The 20846-nt window shown below is 42.2% G+C and overlaps 1 protein-coding gene across 5 annotated transcripts in view; it reads left to right on the top strand.

Moving 5' to 3' along the window:
• Positions 1-20846, top strand: part of CDC42SE2 (CDC42 small effector 2) — a 95726-nt gene that overhangs the window by 44181 nt on the left and 30699 nt on the right. For all 5 annotated transcript variants that reach the window (XM_040091081.2, XM_040091078.2, XM_040091080.2 and 2 more), the window contains one exon: positions 6059-6382. In XM_040091081.2, coding sequence (XP_039947015.1) covers positions 6329-6382 — 54 coding nt within the window. In that variant the 5' untranslated portion in view covers positions 6059-6328. The remainder of the gene's footprint in view (positions 1-6058; positions 6383-20846) is intronic.

Genomic DNA, 20846 nt, shown 5'->3' with positions numbered 1-20846 from the left:
CTGGAGGTGTTCCAGTGAAAGATGTGGTTGTTCCTAACGCTAGACTCTGTACTATTAGCAGCAATAACAATTAAATAAAGTCACCCGGTCTCCTATAAGTAAGCTATGAATAGTACCCGCATCCTATTCTCCTGTTTTCATCAGTCTTTCAGACCCTTAACTCAGAAGCAAATTGCTTTTATAATAGTAATTATTTATGGCTATTAGTTTGCGTTGAGCTTGATTTGAAGTACAACCTATTTCTAAGTTGCTTAAGGAAATACACTAATGAAAACCATTTCAGTATCAATGAGGGCAAAAAATAAGAGCTGACTCCAAATGACCAATAATCCCAAAATAAAACCTTAGAGTCTTAGACTTTAGTAATAATGTGCAAAACTGTATCACAAAGACATGAATAAAATAACCTTTTTACAAAGTCAGGATGTATGTATTCAGGGTTTAAAAGTGTACAAGAAAGTCTAACTTAGACTTTGGAGAAGATTGTTAGATGTCTTGAAACTGAGCCCTAAGTTACTTGGGAGGCACTAAGGCAGAATCAATATGGGAAGATTATGAGGAAATGAAAAAAGGATTTCAGCCTTAATCAGGCTATGTTGATGGGGAGTGTTGTCTTTTGTGTGGCAAGAGTTACTTGCAGCTCAAGTTTCTCAGGATTTGAAAGTGGGAAACATAATTGCTGCATTAAAATCAGTATCAAAGTGCCCAGAAGTATCTGTTCTTGTAGTGGGGAATGGAGGAAGAGTGCTTCTGTAAGTTCAGTGCCCTGATGAGATAAAGTTTTTGATACAAAATTCATGAGTGGAGGCAGCTTTCTCTGTAGGCTGTCTTTGTTTAAAACATGTTGTTTCTTGTAGATTGTTTTGTTTCGAAAATTGAGGCTGGCAAATGAATAAACACCTCTCACTTCCTTTGAGAACTGGAGCCAGTCTCCCAGTTCCCACAGCTGTAAGTGTACGTAAGTGTACATGGGCACAACCTCTCTCTTGGTTTGGACATACCTTAGTCCCCTCCTCCCCTCACTTCTGGTTGCTACATGACTTTATTTGATCATAATAAAGAGGAAATAGTGTGGCTATAATAGAAATTTAAAGTGCAAAATGTGAAAGAAGTCTTAAAAATACACTCAGAAATTATAATTTTCTACTTACTGCTTGCAGGGTTGAAAGAAATGATAGCTTTTCAAAGTCTTTAAGGTAAAAAACCCAAATCAAAATACCCATGTATTTCATGGGATGAATCTCCTATAGTAAGAATAACTGTAAAGTTTTTTTGTATGAGGTACCTGAGACTAAAATACTGGTAGTGGGCTTGGTTGTGACTTTGTACCTACATGTGCTCATTATGGCACATCATGTTGTGTCGTGACATACCATGACTTGGCATGATTTTTGTTCCTGTTTTGGGTTGGTTTTTTTCTTGCCCTTTTTTTCCTCCATTCTCCTTAAATAGTACTCTGAGCTTTGGAGCAAGCCTAGTTAAATTCAGATGCTAACGTCTAATTTTTTTGGTTTTTTCTCTTCCTGTGGTTTTATTTGCTTCAAGTGATTGTCAAAGAGCGTTGTTACCATATTTCCTGTTTAAAGCCACAGTGAACAGTATTCAGTCAAAGGATATAGAAAGTTCACCCTTAGAAGGAACTATATAGATTCCTTTTTAGAAAGAGCAGACTGTTCTCAAGCTGTACAATTAATAAGTTTTATTCTGACTCTCCACAGCATAGTGCATATTCCTGTTTGGATCAGTTAAGGCAAATGCTGTCTAACCTCCTCTATATCAATAAATGTGAAAAGCTCAGAGTAAAAATTGATGTCTCAGTTTACCTTTCCTCCTTTCCTGCTCTGTATATTTCTCACAGAAAAGTTAATACTGCTTTAGTAAGAAAAATTTATGATACTGTAAGAAAATGTGCTTTGCCCGCTATTCATTAATGCAGTGCTTGCACTTACTGCTTTTGTGACTGGTATTTAACAGTTGGCAATAGTTTTGGTTTTTTGCATTAGACCAGCCACTGTGGAATAAATCTTAGAGTAATGAAAATTACTTTATTGGTGTTCCACTTTAAATTTTAAACAATGTATTATTTTTAAAATCTTGATTTCTTCATACTTAGAATGTGATGAAATTGATATCATAACTAAGGTATAAAAGCCTTAAAATGTAGCAAAGTTGTTCAGCATGATAATCCTGTTTGTAGTGTGAATTGTCCACCCTAGAATAAATTGCGTTCAGAGTTCAGAAAGTTTACATGGGAAAAGCAAATCAGTGTTTCACTGCTCATCGTTCTGATAAATTTCTGGTTCAGACAGAATAATTGTCTTGTCTTTTCAATATGAACTCTACGGTGTGCTCCCACTTTGAGCACCATAAACTGGGCAAAGAGCAAAACCGAAGGGTGGCAGAGCTGTTACCATGAAGTGTGTTCTTCAGCCTCTGTTGTGCTCTTCATCTGGCAGGTCTGTGCAGACAAAGGCAGCGAGGCTGCAAACAATGCCATGTTAGGGTGGTGAGACACTGGCACAGGTTGCCTAGACAAGTTGTGAATGCCCCATCTCTGACAGAGTCCAAGGCCAGGCTGGATGGGGCCCTGAGAAACCTGGGCTGGTGGAATGTGTTCCTGTGGAAGGGAGGCTGGAACAATATGATCTCTAAAGTCCATTTCAACCCAGGCTATTCCGTGATTCAAATCTTCATCCTGTGAAAAAACGGAGAACTAGATGTGAAATAATTGCATGTATTTCGAGACCTAATTAATTGCAGCTAGGTTTGGGTGCAGTTGATGCTTTGCAAGAACAATTTCCCATGAGGTTGCTAGTGTGCTGTTATTACATAATTACCTGACTAGGAGCTGTGCACCACTATGATGTTATTTTCTTTCCTTCTTTCTTTATAACCAATAATTTGGGAAAGAACAGCAGAATTTTCCTGTTTCAACTTGTTCTTTAAACAAGCAACTGGCAGTGTAAGAGAAGTCTAGTGTGTTGTCATCAACATCACAGCACCAATACACCTTTGTGCTTTCAGCTTAATTGCTTTTTCTTTCCATATTGGTGCAACAGATTTATACCTGATGTTTATATTAACTTGATTCCTGTAAAAATCATTTGTTTAGCAGACTGGGAAGGCATATGAAATTCCAGAGCTCTAACAAATACTGATAAGCATTTGTTTGCCTTTTAAGAGGTGCAGTTAATGTCAGTTTTCTCCTGACCTATTTCTCCAGACATACTGATACGTCAACTGTGTGTTTTAATTAAAAGTCAACAGATTGAAAAAGTGCTAGTGATTGCAGAACTACCAAACTAAAGGCAAATGTAGCACTTTACAGGCTATAGAACTAAAAAATGCCTTTTTAAGAATAAACATGTCATCAGAGATTATTATTTATAAACTTTTGCTTGGCTTTGTCATTCAAAAGCTTTAGATCTTGGGCAGGGAGTCAGTTTTGACTGTCCTGGAAATCACAAGTCCTTCATGTTGAGATTGGCTGAGTAGAGCAGGACTTCTGCACCCTTGGGTATTCTGTAACCAGGAAGAGCTTTCCAGGGTCATAGGTGCCCTTGCAAGCTCTTCAGGTTGGTTCCCAGGGCTTCATCTCAGCACAGCGCTTGCAGTGAGCTGGAGGAGTGTGCCAGCTATCAGTGAACAAACACAGAGACAGACCAACAACAGTAATGTCCCTGCCCTTCAGTGTATGTCTTCTGTACTTCAATGTAAAAGGCTGATCAAAGTTAACCCTCCATGAGAAAAAGAATTCGATATGTCAGTTCTGGACTTTGTCAAAAAGAGATTGTAAGGAAGCAACAAGTATCATAATTTTAGGAGTCACAAATCAGAGTATTGGGGCACTTGCAGAGTAAGAAAAGCCCACTGCACGATACCCATTTCTTCTTCTAGCAGCTTACAGTATATCAATCTTCAAAATGCTAACTCTGAATAATTGATTTCTCAGTTTCCCATAATCTGAACAGCCGGCACGTGGGGGTGCAGTACTGCATTTCAGAATAACTTTACCTATCTTAGAAGTAAATCAACCAGGTCTTAAGGAGACATAAGCTGTAGAGACACTGGATTAGAATTGTCAAGTGTTACCTGCTTAATAGGTGTGGTTTTTTTCTGATTTTGTAACATACAGAATCAAATTTAGAAAATAATTGTGTAGCATTCAGTTTCTGAGCCTCCAGAGAACAGCAAGAGTATTTTTTCTATCAAGGTTTTCTTTGCTACTCTTGCTATTTAAAGTTAATGAAATTTCAGTCTCCAGAATAATTGAGAAAAGGGATGCAAAGGTGATTAATAATCAATTAATCAATGATCTCACTGATTATGGAGTGAGAACTTCCTTAGAGACTTCTATTTTCATTCTTGGATTTCACACGTCTGGTTTTTGAATACTGAGTTTTATTGCAGTTTCTTGCTTCATTCATGAGATTTAGATGGTGATCTTTAAAGCAAGAAAAATGTCTTTAAAGTAGTGAAAACATGTTATGTTGGCACTGTTGTAAGATCTTTTCTTTAAGTACTCGACAAGCAAAAGGTTGTATAGAAGTTTTGTGGGGTTTTTTTGGAGTGGGAATTGTTTGCTTGTGTAGTTTTCTTTCTTGCCCTCAAGATATTCTGTTAAGTAAAATTGCTTTGTTTTGTATGGTGTTAACAATAGGATAACCTAGCAAAGCATATTCCCCCTTCCTGTTCCGATCTTTAAGCAAGGAATGCCAGAAACAGGCAGATAAACCTAATTTTGACACTGTCAGTTGATTTTTCAAAGCTAGGAGGCCACGAGTACTTTGGCTGGGGTTTTGCTATTTAGATGTTTTTACTGCAGCGTGCCTTTATTTTGCAAAGAGCTTCAGTTAGTATCTTAAAAGCTAAGAAGTGTGAGAGCTTCCCAAAGGCTTTGGATATAGTATGGGAAAGGTTCTGCTGTATTCTTTTCTTGCATGTTGTAGACGGTAGTCCTGGAAAGTACCTGGCTACTCATGGCCACATAGTGCAGTGACTTGGCCTGGATGAAGTAAATGAGGGACATCTTTGCTCATGTGCTTGGCACACAGAGAACTAATGAAGGTGATTGCAAAGTGGTGCTGCTCTGCCACAGAATGTGTGTGCATATATATGCATAGTTTCACACATTGCATGGAGCCTCCAACCCACTTCATACTGCTAGGAATTGCATAGAAATAATAATTGTGCTAACATCTGTGTGAGTGAAGATGCAGTCATATACATAGAAGTAAAAACTTCTGAATACTTATTATCGCACTTTTTCTGCGAGTAAAGTTTATGATATGCTGCAAGATAAGTGACGTCTCACAGGAGCTTTTTTTGCACTCCTACTGAAAGAAACCAGTATGGAGGTTTACCAACAAACATTATTCGAGCAAAGGAATGATTGGAATCTGGAGCCCTATTTGTTCCACTTGAGGAGATTTAGAGGTTTAAGGAAACAATTTCAAGGTCTACAACTAATACCCTGCTTTCAAGTCAACTGTAAATGAAGCATAGGGTAGAAGAGGGTGGAAGGAAAATACATTGTATTGACCAGGTCTAGCCATTTTGCAAACTTTCCTTATACAGAAATGTATTTGTTTCCTCAGCATTTAGGGGGAGCATACCTTTGACTGACAATTGTGTAACAGGGTTGAGGTTAAATACCATTTAATCTCACACTGCGGTTGGACTGGATAGCTTTTCCATCAAGGAATATAATGTGTTAACAGGCGTGATTCCCTAAGAAGCATAAAGGGGAGTATGGGCAACTACCACTTTCCGAAATGGCATTTGAAAGTTAGAAACAAACTGGGATGACTGCCAAAACATTGGGCACCAGTTCTTCATATTGCTTCATCTAGCCAAAGCTGGAATGTAAGTCTTTTGTGGATTTGTGGTATATGCTGGTTTTGGTAGTCAGTATAGGAAAAAACACATGACTTGTTTTCTAATGTCTCTTCAATCTGTGATTCAGGCTATTATCAAGAAATCAGTGGTGTGGGTGGCTGGCTTGGAACCTGAGATTCTTTATATTCTCTCTTTTTGATTGATGTACTTCTGTTTTCAGGTTCACGTAACGCTAGGGACCAAAGAAGCATACGTAATATTTCTCTGGTGCTGGGATCAACCTTCTGGAAGAAGACTCTAAAATAACTTTTTGCCTTCAAGTTCTTTGTCCTGGGACTGACTTGTCTTTGGAGAAGAGCTCAACAGGAAAGAAGATTATTACATTGGCGCCATTAAAAATAAACCTGTTCAAAAAACTTACTACCTGCAGACAGGCTTACAAAGGTTGAGTCCTGCTTTTCATCTGTGTTCCCACTTCAGACTGTAAACAATGAGTGAGTTTTGGTTGTGTTTCAACTGCTGTATTGCAGAACAGCCTCAGCCTGTAAGTATAAATATTGGCACTTCTTTGTTTTTATATAATTAACAAAATTGTTCACATTTTTTATTTTTATTACATTACTTTTTTTTTCAGCCAAGCTTGGTGAGAAGTAAGCAATTAAGTGATATCCTGCCTTGATGGAGATCAAAACCAGTTTGTTCTAAGCTGCTGTTACTTTCCTGTCCTTGAGATCAAATCTAGCCAAAGTCTTTGGAAGGGGCCTATATTTGTTGGAATTGAAAAGGAGGGGAAGAGAGAAGGGTAATGAGAATGTAAACTGTCATTCCAGAGTAGATGACTTTTTAGTGGAGATGTGTAAATGTCCTCACTTCTGTATGACTTAAGGCCTGTCTTTGGGTGTGGCTAGACCACATGATTGTAGAAGGAAATGATTACTTAAAAAGTCCAAAGGGAAATCCAGTCCTCCACCACCTTAATTTAAAAAAGGATTTAATCTTTAACTGTTCAGTTAGTTTTTAGATTAAATCTTAGACGAGTGAAGGGGTGCACTCATATTATACTTTTTTTCTTAATATGGCTATTAAAATGGCTATTGTGTGAAAAACTACATAGCAAACAGATAAAAGAACATTTCAAAGCATATGTTTTGAAAACAGAAAATACGGAAATATCCTTTGTTTTCATATATTTTTAAGTACCTTTAGAGTATGTTTCTGAGTGCGGTGCTGTTGGAAGAAATTCTGCCTGCATGAAGGTGAAATTAACCAGAAATGTGGTTAGGACTGTGAGAAAGATCATTGTGTAGTGTGACATCCAGATCAAGCTAAATGAATATACAGAAATAACAGTGGTCATACTGTAGTTTTACAAATATGTTAAAAAAACTGAAACCAGTTACTACTGGTAGTATTACAGTAACCAAGAGAAACCCAGAGTGAATAAAGAAACCTCACATTAATATGCTCATCTGCTAATATTTGGCTTTAGGGAAACCGAAGGGTTGGAAAAAAGGGCCTCACAGTAGGTGTTGTCGTTGCACAAAGTCTGAATGCCAGGCTGATGGTATGCAAATATTAAAGTGTGACCATTAACATTTTGAACTAATGAGTTGTCCTAGGTTACAATGTAAGATGTGCCCAAAGTATGTATTCTATCACCATCTACATGAGATGTTGAAACTAGGTTGGGCAGTGTTTCCCTTGCCCCCTCCCTCCAGACTTATCTTCTGTTAATGGCCCATCAATGCCCTGCTGCATGACTCATAGATAACTCCCTCCAGGAGCTATCTCTGTTTAATGGGCAATCAAGGACCCACTGCAAGATTGATAAAATGATATCAGCCCATTGTGAGATGCTCCGCCCAGGGGGAAGAGCCAAGCATTTCCACCTGGATATAATCTGGGATTTGGGACAGCACAGGCAGCCTTACCCACTGGATTCCCAGAGGACAAGAGCTACCAGACCTTTCTGCTTGAACACTGCTTCAACGAGACCACTTCATCTGGACTGCTACTACCACGATTTCAGGTTGTATTCTGACTCTGTCAGTGATCCTTTGTACTATTGCATGTGTTTTATTTTATTTTATTTTACCGTTTTTTTTCCTCTCCTGTTAAATTGTTTTTTTCTGACTTGGAGTCTCCATCTGGTTTTGACTTCAAACCAGCACATATATTTTGGTCCCCAACGAGGGGCAGGAGGTACTGAGAAAAGTCAGAATTACAGTTTTGTAGTCAGAAAAAAAAAACAGCTGTCCGCTATGCTGCTCAACATGCTTTCATGTATCTTATACCTAGCTCTCTACATTTTCCCACACATGGGGCAGTATTTGCTGGTCTTAATGCTCATGTGTAGACCAGGGTGTGGTACCAAAATTGCTTTATTGGTCTATTATGTTTATTGTATGATAAACTCTGAGTCAATGAACATCATTCAGAATATATACTCTATTTTGTTTTCTTGTCCTGGTCCAGAATGCTACATCTGGGCTCTCACCAATCGCACCCAGCCCCTGTGGGGAGGGGTAAAGAACGATTTTTTCCAGTCTTTTAGGCCTGACACAGCAGTTTTCAAAAGTACTGAGCTAGGTGCCAAGGGCAGCATAATATTGTTGTTAGTTCTGCTTTGTCTTCTCTGCATGGCCTGCACCATGCTCACCATGCTTAGAAATCAAACACTACATGGGGTGGTGCAGCGTCTCCTTGAGGAAGAGGGAAAAAGAAACAAATGCAAAACAACGGCATTGGTGTCTACACAAACTGTCACAGAGGAAACAGTATCCGCATCTACTCAGACTGTCACAGAGGAGAAAGAAATCAAAGGTGCCATCAGCATCTCCACACAAACTGTCACTGAAGCAGAACAACCTAAGCCAGTAGCAGTTGTCCCTGTTCAGAAGAAGAAATCAAAGAGCAAATCAGTCCGCATAGTGACTGATGAGGATGTGGCAGGACCTTCGCACCCAGCAGAAGAGACAGAGCCAGAGGTCATCACCCGCTCTCTATCCCTGGGTGAACTGCGTGACCTGCGGAGGGAATTCACCCGCCAGACAAACGAGTCCATCCTGACCTGGCTGCTCTGCATCTGGGACGCCGCAGCCAATGACACCATCCTGGATGGAAGTGAGGCCAGGTAACTGGGATCACTGTCTTGGGATGTGGTCATTGATCAGCGGATCAGGAGAACCCAACAAACTCTCAGCCTCTGGTGGTGACTGCTAACAAGTGTTGAGGGACAGATATCTTTGTAAAGAAGACCTCCAGGTGCACCAAGGAAAATGGAGCACAATGGAACAAGGTATCCGATGCCTGAGGGAATTGGCTGTGCTGGAGATCATTTTCTCAGAAGACAAGAGATTTCCTAAAAGCCCAGATGATGTCCAGTGCACATCGCAGATGTGGTTGAGATTTGCATGGCTTGGATCAGAGGTGTACTCCCGTTACCTGGCAACACTGCAATAGAGGAAAAGTGAAGACAAGGTGGGCATCTTAGTCAATAAACTAAGAATTTATGAGGACACTGTCACTGCCCCATTTCGTACCCATGTCTCATCCGTGGAAACAAGGCTGGCTGAGCAAGTCCGAAGTTTGATTGACGAGGGCCATCAGAAACTGGAAAAGGAACTTAAGGAAGAAATTTACCACATCTCGCCAGAACCAACAAGAGTCTCTGCCATTAGGAGCAGGTATCCGCCAACCAGGGAGAGAGGATACACTCCATGGGGTAACCTCTGGGCTTTTCTTCAGGAGCATGGAGAAGACATGAGGAAGTGGGATGGAAAATCCACCTCCTCCTTAGCAGCCCGGGTACATCAACTGAAGAGGGAGACACCTACGACAGAGAGCTCATCTAGAGTCAACACTGCTCCAGCCTCTCAGGCACAGAACTCCAGACGGTATAGGAAGGATGATATGACTGATCCTCTTGAAGGGACCTCAGGAACATATTTACAAGAAGAGAGCAATGTGTACCATGACCAGGAATAGGAGGGGCCTGCCTGTAGCCAGGTAGAGGAAAGGGACAATTGGATCTCTTGGACTGTGTGGATCCGATGGCCTGGCACATCTGACCCACAAAAATATATGGTTTTGGTTGACACTGGTGCCCAATGTACCCTGATGCCATCAAGGTATGTAGGAACAGAATCGATTCTATTTCTGGAGTGACAGGAGGGTCCCAGCAGCTGACTGTATTGGAGGCTGAAGTGGTTTAACTGGGAGTGGGTGGCAAAAACACCCCATCGTGACTGGCCCAGAGGCCCCATGCATTCTCGGCATAGACTGTCTCAGAAATGGATATTTCAGAGACCCAAAAGGATATTGTTGGGCTTTTGGGATAGCTGCTGTAGAGACAGAAGACATCAGACAACTGAATACCTTGCCTGGTCTCTCAGATGACTCCTCTGCTGTGGGACTACTAAGAGTTGAAGAACAACAGGTACCAGTCGCCACAACAACAGTACACCGTTGGCAATACCGCTCTGACAGAGACTCTGTGATTCCTATCCATGAGATGATTCATAAACTAGAGAGCCAAGGGGTGGTCAGCAAGGCTCGTTCACCTTTCAACAGCCCTATATGGCCAGTGCGTAAGTCCAGTGGAGAATGGAGACTAACAGTGGATTACCATGCTCTGAATGAAGTCACCCCACCACCAAGCACTGCTGTGCGAGACATGTTGGAGCTTCAGTACGAACTGGAGTCCAAGGCAGCAAAGTGGTATGTGACCATTGATATTGCCATTCCTTGCTTTCTCCATTCCTTTGGCAGCAGAGTGCAGGGCCCAGTTTACCTTCACCTGGAGGGGCATGCAGTACACCTGGAACTGACTGCCCCAGGGGTGGAAACACAGCCCCACCATCTGCCATGGACTGATCCAGACTGCACTGGAAAAGGGTGAGGCTCCTGAACATCAACAGTACATTGATGGCATCATTGTATGGGAGAATACAGCAGGGAAAGTCTTCGAGAAAGGAGAGAAGATCATCCAGATTCTGCTGAAAGCTGGTTTTGCCATTAAGCGAAGTAAAGTAAAGGGACTGGCTCAAGAAATCCAGTTCCTGGGAGTCAAGTGGCAAGATGGACGTCACCAGATCCCCACAGAAGTAATCAACAGGATCACTGCAATGTCTCCACCTACCAATAAGAAGGAGACACAAGCTTTCCTAGGTGCCATAGGCTTTTGGAGAATGCACATTCCTGAGTACAGCCAGATTGTGAGCCCTCTCTGCCTGGTTACCCACAAGAAGGATGATTTCCACTGGGTCCCTGAACAGCAACAAGCCTTTGCCCAGATCAAGCAGGAGATTGCTCATGTGGTAGCCCTTGGCCCAGTCAGGATGGGACCAGATGTGAAGAATGTGCTCTACTCTGCAGCTGGGAACAATGGCCTGTTCTGGAGCCTTAGGCAGAAGGTGCCTGGGGAGACTCGGGGCCAACCACTGGGATTCTGGAGCCAAAGCTACAGAGGATCCGAAGCCAACTATACTCCCACAGAGAAGGAAATCTTAGCTGCCTATGAAGGACTTCAAGCTGCCTCGGAAGTAATTGGCACTGAAACGCAGCTGCTTTTGGCACCCCGACTACCGGTGCTGGGGTGGATGTTCAAGGGAAAGGTTCCTTCCACGCATCACGCCATTGACACCACATGGAGCAAATGGATTTTTGACCTCATCACACAGCGCGCCCGTATTGGAAACTGGAATTGCCCTGGGATTCTGGAAATTATAACTAACTGGCCTGAAGGTGAGACTTTTGGATTATTTTCTGAAGAAGAGGAACAAGTGACACATGCCGAGGAAGTCTCACCATATAACGAGCTACCGGAGACTGAATGACAATATGCCCTTTTCACTGATAGTTCCTGCCGAATTGTAAGCGCTTACCAGAAATGGAAAGCTGCAGTATGGAGCCCCACATGATGAGTTGCACAAGCTACCGAGGGACAAGGTGGATCAAGTCAGAGTGCAGAACTTAAAGCCATCTAGCTGTCTTTGGATATTGCCGAACAGGAGAAGTGGCCAAGACTCTATCTCTACACTGACTCGTGGATGGTCGCTAATGCTCTGTGGGGATGGCTGAATCGCTGGAAAAAGGCCAACTGGCAGCGCAGAGGGAAACCCATCTGGGCTGCTGAGATTTGGCGGGACATCGCCTCACGAGTAGAGAAGCTGACCGTAGAGGTTCGACACGTGGACACACATGTGTCCAAGAGTCGGGCTAATGAAGAGCATCACAACAACGAGCAGGTGGACAAAGCTGCCAAAGTGAAAGTATCACAGGTGGATCTAGACTGGCAGCACAAAGGAGAAGTATTCCTAGCCCGTTGGGCCCATGATGCGTCTGGTCATCAGGGGAGAGATGCAACATACCAATGGGCCTGTGACTGCGGTGTGGACCTTACTATTAACAACATCTCACAGGTCATCCACAACTGTGAGACCTGCGCTGCAATCAAACAGGCCAAGCGGGTAAAGCCTCTGTGGTACGGTGGACGATGGTTGAAGCACAGGTATGGGGAAGCCTGGCAGATTGACTACATCACCCTTCCCCAAACCTGCCAAGGCAAGCGCTATGTGCTGACTATGGTGGAAGCCACCACTGGATGGTTGGATACCTACCCTGTGCCTCATGCTCGAAATATTATCTTAGGCCTTGAAAAGCAGGTCCTGTGGAGACATGGTACCCCTGAGAGAATCGAGTCAGACAATGGGACCCATTTTAAGAATGGCCTTATAAACACCTGGGCTAGAGAACATGGCATTGAATGGATATATCACATCCCTTATCATGCACCGGCTGCTGGGAAAGTTGAACCGTGCAGTGGGTTACTTAAGACTACCCTGAAGGTGCTTGGTGGGGGGACTTTCAAAAATTCGGAAGTGAACTTAGCAAAGGCAACCTGGATGGTCAACACTCAAGGGTCAATCAATCGAGCTGGTCCTGCCCAGTCTGAACCGTTGCACACAGTGGATGGAGATAAAGTCCCTGTGGTACACATGAAAGGCATCTTAGGAAATACTGTTTGGATTAATCCCACAGGCAAAGGCAGACCCATTAATGGGATTGTTTTTGCTCAAGGACCCGCTTCCTCTTGGTGGGTAATGCAGAAAGATGGGGAAACCCGTTGTGTACCACAGGGAGACCAAATTTTAAGTGAGAACTGGTTGTAAGGTTTCATTCTGTGTATGTGTATGTATAAGCATGTGTATATTTATCTAACTAGCTGTAAGAATGTACTAATTTGGGTATGATGTCGGTGGTCGTAGAATAAGGGGTGGGTTATGTCCTAGGTTACAATGTAAGATGTGCCCAAAGTATGTATTCTATCACCATCTACATGAGATGTTGAAACTAGGTTGGGCAGTGTTTCCCTTGTCCCCTCCCTCCAGACTATCTTCTGTTAATGACCCATCAATGCCCTGCTGCATGACTCATAGATAACTCCCTCCAGGAGCTATCTCTGTTTAATGGCAAATCAAGGACCCATTGCAAGACTGATAAAATGATATCAGCGCACTGTGAGATGCTCTGCCCAGGGGGAGGAGCCAAGCATTTCCACCGGGATGTAGTCTGGGATTTGGGACAGCACAGGCAGCCTTACCCACTGGATTCCCAGAGGACAAGAGCTACCAGACCTTTCTGCTTGAACACTGCTTCAACAAGACCACTTCATCTGGACTGCTACTACCACGATTTCAGGTTGTATTCTGACTCTGTCAGTGATCTTTTGTACTATTGCATGTGTTTTATTTTATTTTACTTTACCTTTTTTTTTTTTTCTCTCCTATTAAATTGTTTTTCTGACTTGGGGTCTCTCGCTGGTTTTGCCTTCAAGCCAGCACATGAGGCAGCTTTTTCTCAGTCTTAGTTAAGCAGAGCTGTGGGAGGTGAACTCTGAGATACCAGCATGGGAAGCTGTGGTCCTCCTCTCTTTCTTGAATACCATTGTCTTGGTTTGAAAAGACAGGTATCTGCTAGGGAGAGGTGGGGCCTCTCTAGGAATTGGGAATTCCAATCCCTTCCCTCCAAGTTATTATAATTTAGAAGATTAAAAAGGCTTTTCAGTCAGTGCTATGGGGGATGGTATAAGAGTTCTTTACTAGTAAGTATAACAAGGCAAACAAACAACAACAACTATGGCATTAATAATAAACAGAACCAGGAACCTTGAGGGGCTTTGTTTCACAAAAGCCCTGGGCAGTCTGATCTCTTGGGACCCTGAGAGTACCAAGCTGGCATGGTGGAAAAACTCCCAGACTGGTGGATGGAATGGTGAGGGTCCCCAGCAGGCAGGGGGGTGTCCTGGCAGGCAAAGGCAGGTTGTCCCGGCAAAGTGAGCAGTGCTGAAGAAGCCGCGACGGCTGGGCAGGCCTGGCCCAGCTCCAGCAGAGCAGGTGAGGAGCTCTGAATTCCTGGGCACTCCGGCAGATGATGGATTCCCAGGACTGGACCCTCCGTTCACAGTGGACTTCTCACAGAGCTAGCCATTGCCCAACCGTCGTCTCCCAAAACCGAAAGCTGAAGAAAAACACCCCCAGCTGCCGGAGCCCCCAAGCCTTTCCCTCCCCCCAGACTAAGTGATCTACTTCTTTTGTGTGGGTCAAGTACCCTTTAAGCATCAGTATTTAGTCTCTTAGGAACTTAAGGAGGGGGGAAATTCTATAGGAAAATTTAACCCCCAACAACCATGCAGTCCTGCTAGCTGTACCTGTCATGGTGTCCTGCGTGCGCTTGGAAGTGCTGGCCCATGGGCTAGCTCAGTGTCCACACTGTAGCTCATGTTCTGGCTTGGGGCAGCTAGTAGCACTAGCCCCCTCCTCCCCGTGGGCACTTGGTTCCCCACGCCCAGCGTAGGACAAGATGTTCTTGGTAACCACGGCGACGGCAAAAAGGAAGACTCTCTGAGCAGGGTAAAAGGCTTTATTATGGGGGATACCAGGCGGGAGCTCTGCACCTGACCGCTGCTGCTCAGGAGAGCCCCAAACAAACCTTGTGCGCAATCTTATAAACGGGGGAGGACTAAGGGGTGTTAACATTACAACAGCCAATCACAATAACTTGGGGTGGAACCGTGGAACAGGGGAACTAATCACAGATGGGGAGTAGGGGATTCCCCAGGCACCAGCCTATCACTCAATGCCCTCCCTGGAGCTTTCCAGAATCCATGGAAGGGCCCCGGAATGATAAACAGGGCACCCGAGGGGAGAGAGAGAGGGTTTACAGGAACAGGTGTAGGGTAGGGTGATTGACGGCTAACAGGCATAGGGGAAAAACCACTGGGGAAAATGGGGGGTACATGGAATGGACCATTACAAAGAACTTCTTATAAATATACAAAACTGCTTACATAAAATACTTAAGAACTTAGCAAAACAACTCTCGCACCACCACATGTACCCATATAGAGCCAAAGTAATTTTTCTCAGTTTTTGAACATATATTTGAGTAAGATGTGACAGTTCAAAGTATTTCAGATAGAAAAATGGTATATTCGGTTAGTTCTTGAGAATCCCAAGGCTCCGTCCTTAAAAAAATCTTGACTCAAGTTCTATTATCTGTTTGAGTTACTGCCCAAGAAATCCATGTGTTATTACAGTGGTCTGTGGGTAAGGACTCATGAGGCAGGTGTAGATTGTACGTGGAAAGTGGAGGAAAGGGAAGCACCCCATTATGTTTCTGCTGATACGGTAGTGTGCATTGGATTGACAATTAAAACCATCCTTATGTTTAAGATACTAATATTATTGAGTTGAGCACTAACCTAGTTTCTGAAATGAGCCGTCCAAATGTTGTAGGAGACTTGCTTGTTACAAAGTGCCAAAATTCTTCTGGATATGTCTCAGAAAAAAGAGATGTGTGCCTTTCTTGGCATGCTTGATGAAAGGCACTTAGTTGTCCTTTCCCTGCAGTTACTCATCTCATTTTGCTGCGTTTCATTGTGCAGCTGTTGTTCTGCCATGCTCGGTTGCACTGAGTGTTTTATCAGACGCTTATACCTCTGAGTAAGTACAGGAATGTTTTCCATTTCTGACAAATAGCAAAGCATGTACTGTAGGTCTGAGGCAAACTGATAAATGAGACAAGTGATAAGCAGTTTTCCCTGTCTCTGTAGGTGTTGTATGGTTGCATGTTTCAGAGACTTACATGCTGAAAAACATACTAGTTTTTAGTCCCAAAATGCTGTTCCCCATTGTATCATAAACTAAGTGAAACATGCAGACTTGGATAAAAGTTTTGTCTGTTCCCTACTGTGCATTCAGCTTGTCAGTCGAGTCCAGTTTCTAAGGCGAAATGCTTAATCTGCCCAGTCTCATTCATATGCCTTCTTTCATTTTACCTCCTGCATCTCAACTCTTTCATGGCTTGCCTAACTGTCCCAGCCATTTCATGTTCAGCCGTTACCTGTTGGGTGGTCTTCTTCTTTGGAAGGACTAATATCGTCCTATAGCAACACCAACAACCACCCGCCTCTCAAATGGACCTTGAAAGCAGGAATTTAATTTGCTACTTGTTCTGAAAAATGTTTAAAATGTTCCTTCTGTTTTAAAACTTACATTTATTATAGAATATCCTGATTTGGAAGTGACCCAACACGATCGCAGAGTCTGACTCCTGATCCTGGGCAGGACAGCCCCAAAATTAGCTCTGTGTGCTCAGGAGCATTGTCCAAATGCTTCTTGAACTCTTTCAGACTGGTGCTGTGACCACTTCCCTGGGGAGCCTGTTCCAGTGCCCAACTCTTCTCTGGTGAGAGAAGTTCCTACATCCAGCCCACCCTTTCCCTGACACATCTTCATGTGTTCCATCAGGTCCTGTCACTGTTCAGCAGAGAAAGGAGGATCAGCAGAGCAGGAAAACCTTATCCACATCACCAGTTGTCTGTCTATCCTGTGCCAGGGCCTCATGTCTGTTGTGTAAGGGCACTTGGGAAGGTGAGGCAGCCTGGGAGGGAACTTGCCTGTCACCGCAAGCAGTAGTAGCCTGCCTCCGTTCTCCCCTGTGTCTCCTAGGTCCCCTCCTTCTGCCAGGGGGCATTCTCTGAAATTATTTTTTTCTCATTATCTTTGGCAGATGCTGATATCTGAGGTACCTTTAATGTCATGGATGGTGGCATAAATGTTAACCATCTTTGCTAGAGGGAGAAAAAAAAGAAAGTTGCATTTTTCTGTGGTATTTTTAGCATCCATTGAGCTAAGGAGTTTCCTCCTCTCTTGAAAGCCAGGATACCACAATTGTCTCTGCTTTCTGCTGGCAAAATTCTAGCTTACTATATTTGAAATGGTCAAATGCAGCATCTCTATTCTTTTCAGCTGTAGTGCACTTAACATGAGAACTGAACATGCACGAGTCCTTTCAGTCAGTTTTACAGAAGAACAATAAAAACACATTTGTGAATTTCACTGTCATTACTTCTCTAATAGTATACTCCAGAGCAGAACAGTAACAATGTTGCAGTTATATACTAGCATTCTTTGAGGTTCCTTAAATCAAAGGCAGTGTTCCAGTATTACCATCATCTTTTAATGAAATGTATCTTGGCACAGTTTTTAGTCTTTTGTCATTTCTGACTGAATGCACCCTGCTGCTATGAAATAAAACAGCCCTCTTAGAGGGCAGTATTCTACCCTCTCTCCTAAATGTTACTTTGGTTGCTAAATATTTCACTTGGTGTATCCAAAATGGCACTACTTACGAAGGCACATGTTGGAAGCTGGGTCTCTAAACTTCGCTGAAATACAGTGATAAAATGAGGAAAGCAGGTATTCAAAGCAACAGAACTGATTAGGAATGCAGCTGAGGAATGCATGTTCCTCATGGCGGCTTCTTAATAGCCTAAAGTTGTTACCACAGCAAAATCTGAACAAAAGTCAAGGGAGAGTGTTCTTGTATCACCCTCTAAGTTGGGGGCTTTTTAGGTTTTGTTGTTGTTGGTTTTGGTTTTTTTTTTTTTTTTTTTTTTTTTTAATAATATATTTTACTACAATGAAGACTTTAGACAACTAGTTGCTTTCATATCTATTTTCATGACACCAAGGAGGAGATACTAATCTGTTAATAACTATGTCCAGATTTTCTTGGTGGTTTAAGTAGCCTGAATTCAGTTTCTTATGAGCTGACCTTTGTTTTGGGAAAAGTAGCATTTCTTTTGAATGCACCAGTTTTCTTACGCCTCCCACTGGCATCCTTCATAGGTTCTGTAAGCAGATTTTGCATTTCCCAGAGCAGGGTCAGTCATTTTTCGCGTGCTTCCTCTGTGCTATCATCTCAACCACTGCTGCTTCATTAAACTACCAAATTACCACTACCAGATGCATTGCTTGATAACAGAAGTTTAGAAATCTTGCAGATTTTCAAAGTGTCTGTGGTTTCGTTCTTGGGCTAAGCTTGTCACCTACACTAGGAGTCTGTTACTTTCCTATACTGCTTTCTTCCTGGTCTATCCATTTTTAACTTGCAAAGTTAATTTTTGGTCTGCGAAGCCTTTGGTTATGATCTGGTGCACTCCCACCTGATTTGGTCCAAAGCTCAGGACATACAGCAGAGTTTTTACAGCAGTTTGCTTTGACCTTGCAGTAAAATTACTGCTCTGTTACAAAAGAATAAACTCTGCTCTCTTACTTCTGGCTTCAGGCTTCCTTTCCTGGTTAATTTGTTGATGTTTTGTTGCTTGTCTCTAGATGATTTCCATTTTGTGTTTTGTCAAGGGTCTATTAGAGTTTTGTTGCATACTATGCCATAAATGTTAAAGCAGTTTGGAAAGTGGTTTGTTTAGTGTCTCTTCAGATGTATGAAAGAGGATTAACAGGTGGGTATTTAGAGTGGGGAGGCTAGTCTTAAAAGAGTCAGGAAAAACCCTGTGCTGTGTAACAGAATGCTGGATGCTTCAGAAGACATAAATGATCTTAACCCTGGTTACTTAAGGAAATTATCCATGGGTGGATATTATCAGCCCTAGCTTCCTTTCTGGAGAAGGACTATAGATACAGCTAAGGCTACATCTAACACTGCAATTTGTGCAACTCTGAAAAAGAAGAATTAAACATTTGTTGTGCCTTACAGCTGCAAAATAGATCACCTCCCCCCAGAAGGCATATGTGCCACCTTGCTTCTTGAGGAGCTACTGGTTCAGGCTCCATATTCAGTATAACAGTTCTGTGCAAGGTTCCATCTTAAAATACCTAAAACTTGGGCTCTCTTTTTCATTAAATTTAATTGGTCTACCGCATTCAGTAAAGCCTATGAAAGACTCGTGTAAAAGATGACAACCTTAGAGAGCTCTCAGATTTCAGTAACCCTACTGAGATACATTTTGAGCTGCCAGTTTAGATGCTTGAAATTCTTTCTTTCTCCTATTCAGTGCTGTTGTTAGAAGTAGCTTGAGGGAACACCTTATCAAAGAGGGCAGAATCAAGTGAGCAGCAAGATGCTTGACTTATTTATAAAACCTGATCTGCTTGTGTGGCATTCCGCCTGATAGAGCTGCTCTAGGTTTTTCTTTTACCTTTAAATTAGTTGCCACACATCTTAAAATACTTTTTATTATATTCAAGTATTAAAATGTTTACAAAGAAAACAAAGGAAGCATTTTTTGTTTATGTGTAAATACCTGAAGGAAAAATACCTGAATATTTTATGTTCTTTTATTATGGCTGTGAAATTTTTAGCCCTTAATAAGCTACATTGATGCTATTTACTTAATATAATACTAGTTGATGACATGGAAAATAGCTCTTTGGAAGAGGCTGGAAACAAGAATTATGCCAGCTTTCTGTTGATGAGGATATGTCTTGGCATTACCAACATACTTGAAGAAGGATGTAATATGCTTTTAATATCTGCAGGCTCCACAGAGCTCAGGCTTTCCACTTAAACATGGGCAGGAAGTAGATCGTGTGATTTGTTGACACCAGTGCTAGAGCCTTGAATTTCTTCTCTCTTGTTTCTCTTAAATCTCTAAAATTTTGAGTGAAAAAACATTTTCAAGAGCAAGACAGTATGAGTCACTGACAAAAGGAGCTTCCACAAGAGCTAGTTGATGCTGCCTAACAAAAGTTGATAGTTTTGCAAACACCCGTGGAGACTGCCGAAGCATTTCCAATGCAATTTTTTGTAGTTTTTCTAATGGAACTTGAAGCTATAAAGCCCTGTTATTTTTGGTGTCCCTTAGTTCTAATGTTTGTCAGTTCAGCTGTTTTATCCTGTTCTGCTTTTCATGTGGGAGCAGGAGATATGGGGAAGCATAAAAATTTAGGGGCATTTCTACTTGCCAGCAGCTAGAAGCAGGAGTAATCTGGACATAGCCTGGAAGATGTACACTTTCACTGGCACTGTTTGGAAGTATGCTTTGTGTTAGTGAATAGAGAAGTCAGTCGTTGCCCTGAAGCAAAGTGTCAGCCTTTTGGCTTTAACTGCTTTTGATATGAAAGGGAGTATTGAGACTAGAAGCTTCCTCTGCTGATATCTTACTGTAATTTTATTGTAACTTTTCTGGACTGGATCTCAGATATTCTGTTGGTGATAATTCTTAAGACCAATATGCAACTCAGAAAATACATATTTTTAAATCACTGTTTTAAAGATCTTTGCCTGCACTTACATTTTCGATTGCCAGCATTAGCATTTCACAATGCTGAAAGTTTTCCTTTTTCAGACTGTTCCTCAGACCTCTGGTTCTGCAGTTCCTGTCATGACACTTACTAACACGTGAGATACGCACGATACCAAAATTCCCATTTACTTACAGTAATACTATTATTCTCTGTTCTCAAAGATACAGAATTTATAAGGTATCCATTAAGGCACAGACTTTGATAGGTAATCACTTGCAATTATTTTCTTGCCTTTGTCTTCAAAGTGCCTTAGCTGATCACTCTAAAATGTTGATTTCTGTAATTTTGGGTTAATATCTTGCCAAAGGAGGATATTCTCTAGAGTGAGGAGAACAGAAGAGTGGAGGCAGGGCAGAAAAGCTGAAGCTGTCAGCTGCACTCGGATGCAGATTTGGG

This window comes from Hirundo rustica, chromosome Z (assembly GCF_015227805.2).
Source record: "Hirundo rustica isolate bHirRus1 chromosome Z, bHirRus1.pri.v3, whole genome shotgun sequence".
NCBI classification, from domain to species: Eukaryota; Metazoa; Chordata; class Aves; order Passeriformes; family Hirundinidae; genus Hirundo; species Hirundo rustica.
This window is presented reverse-complemented; position numbering and strand designations above follow the sequence as displayed.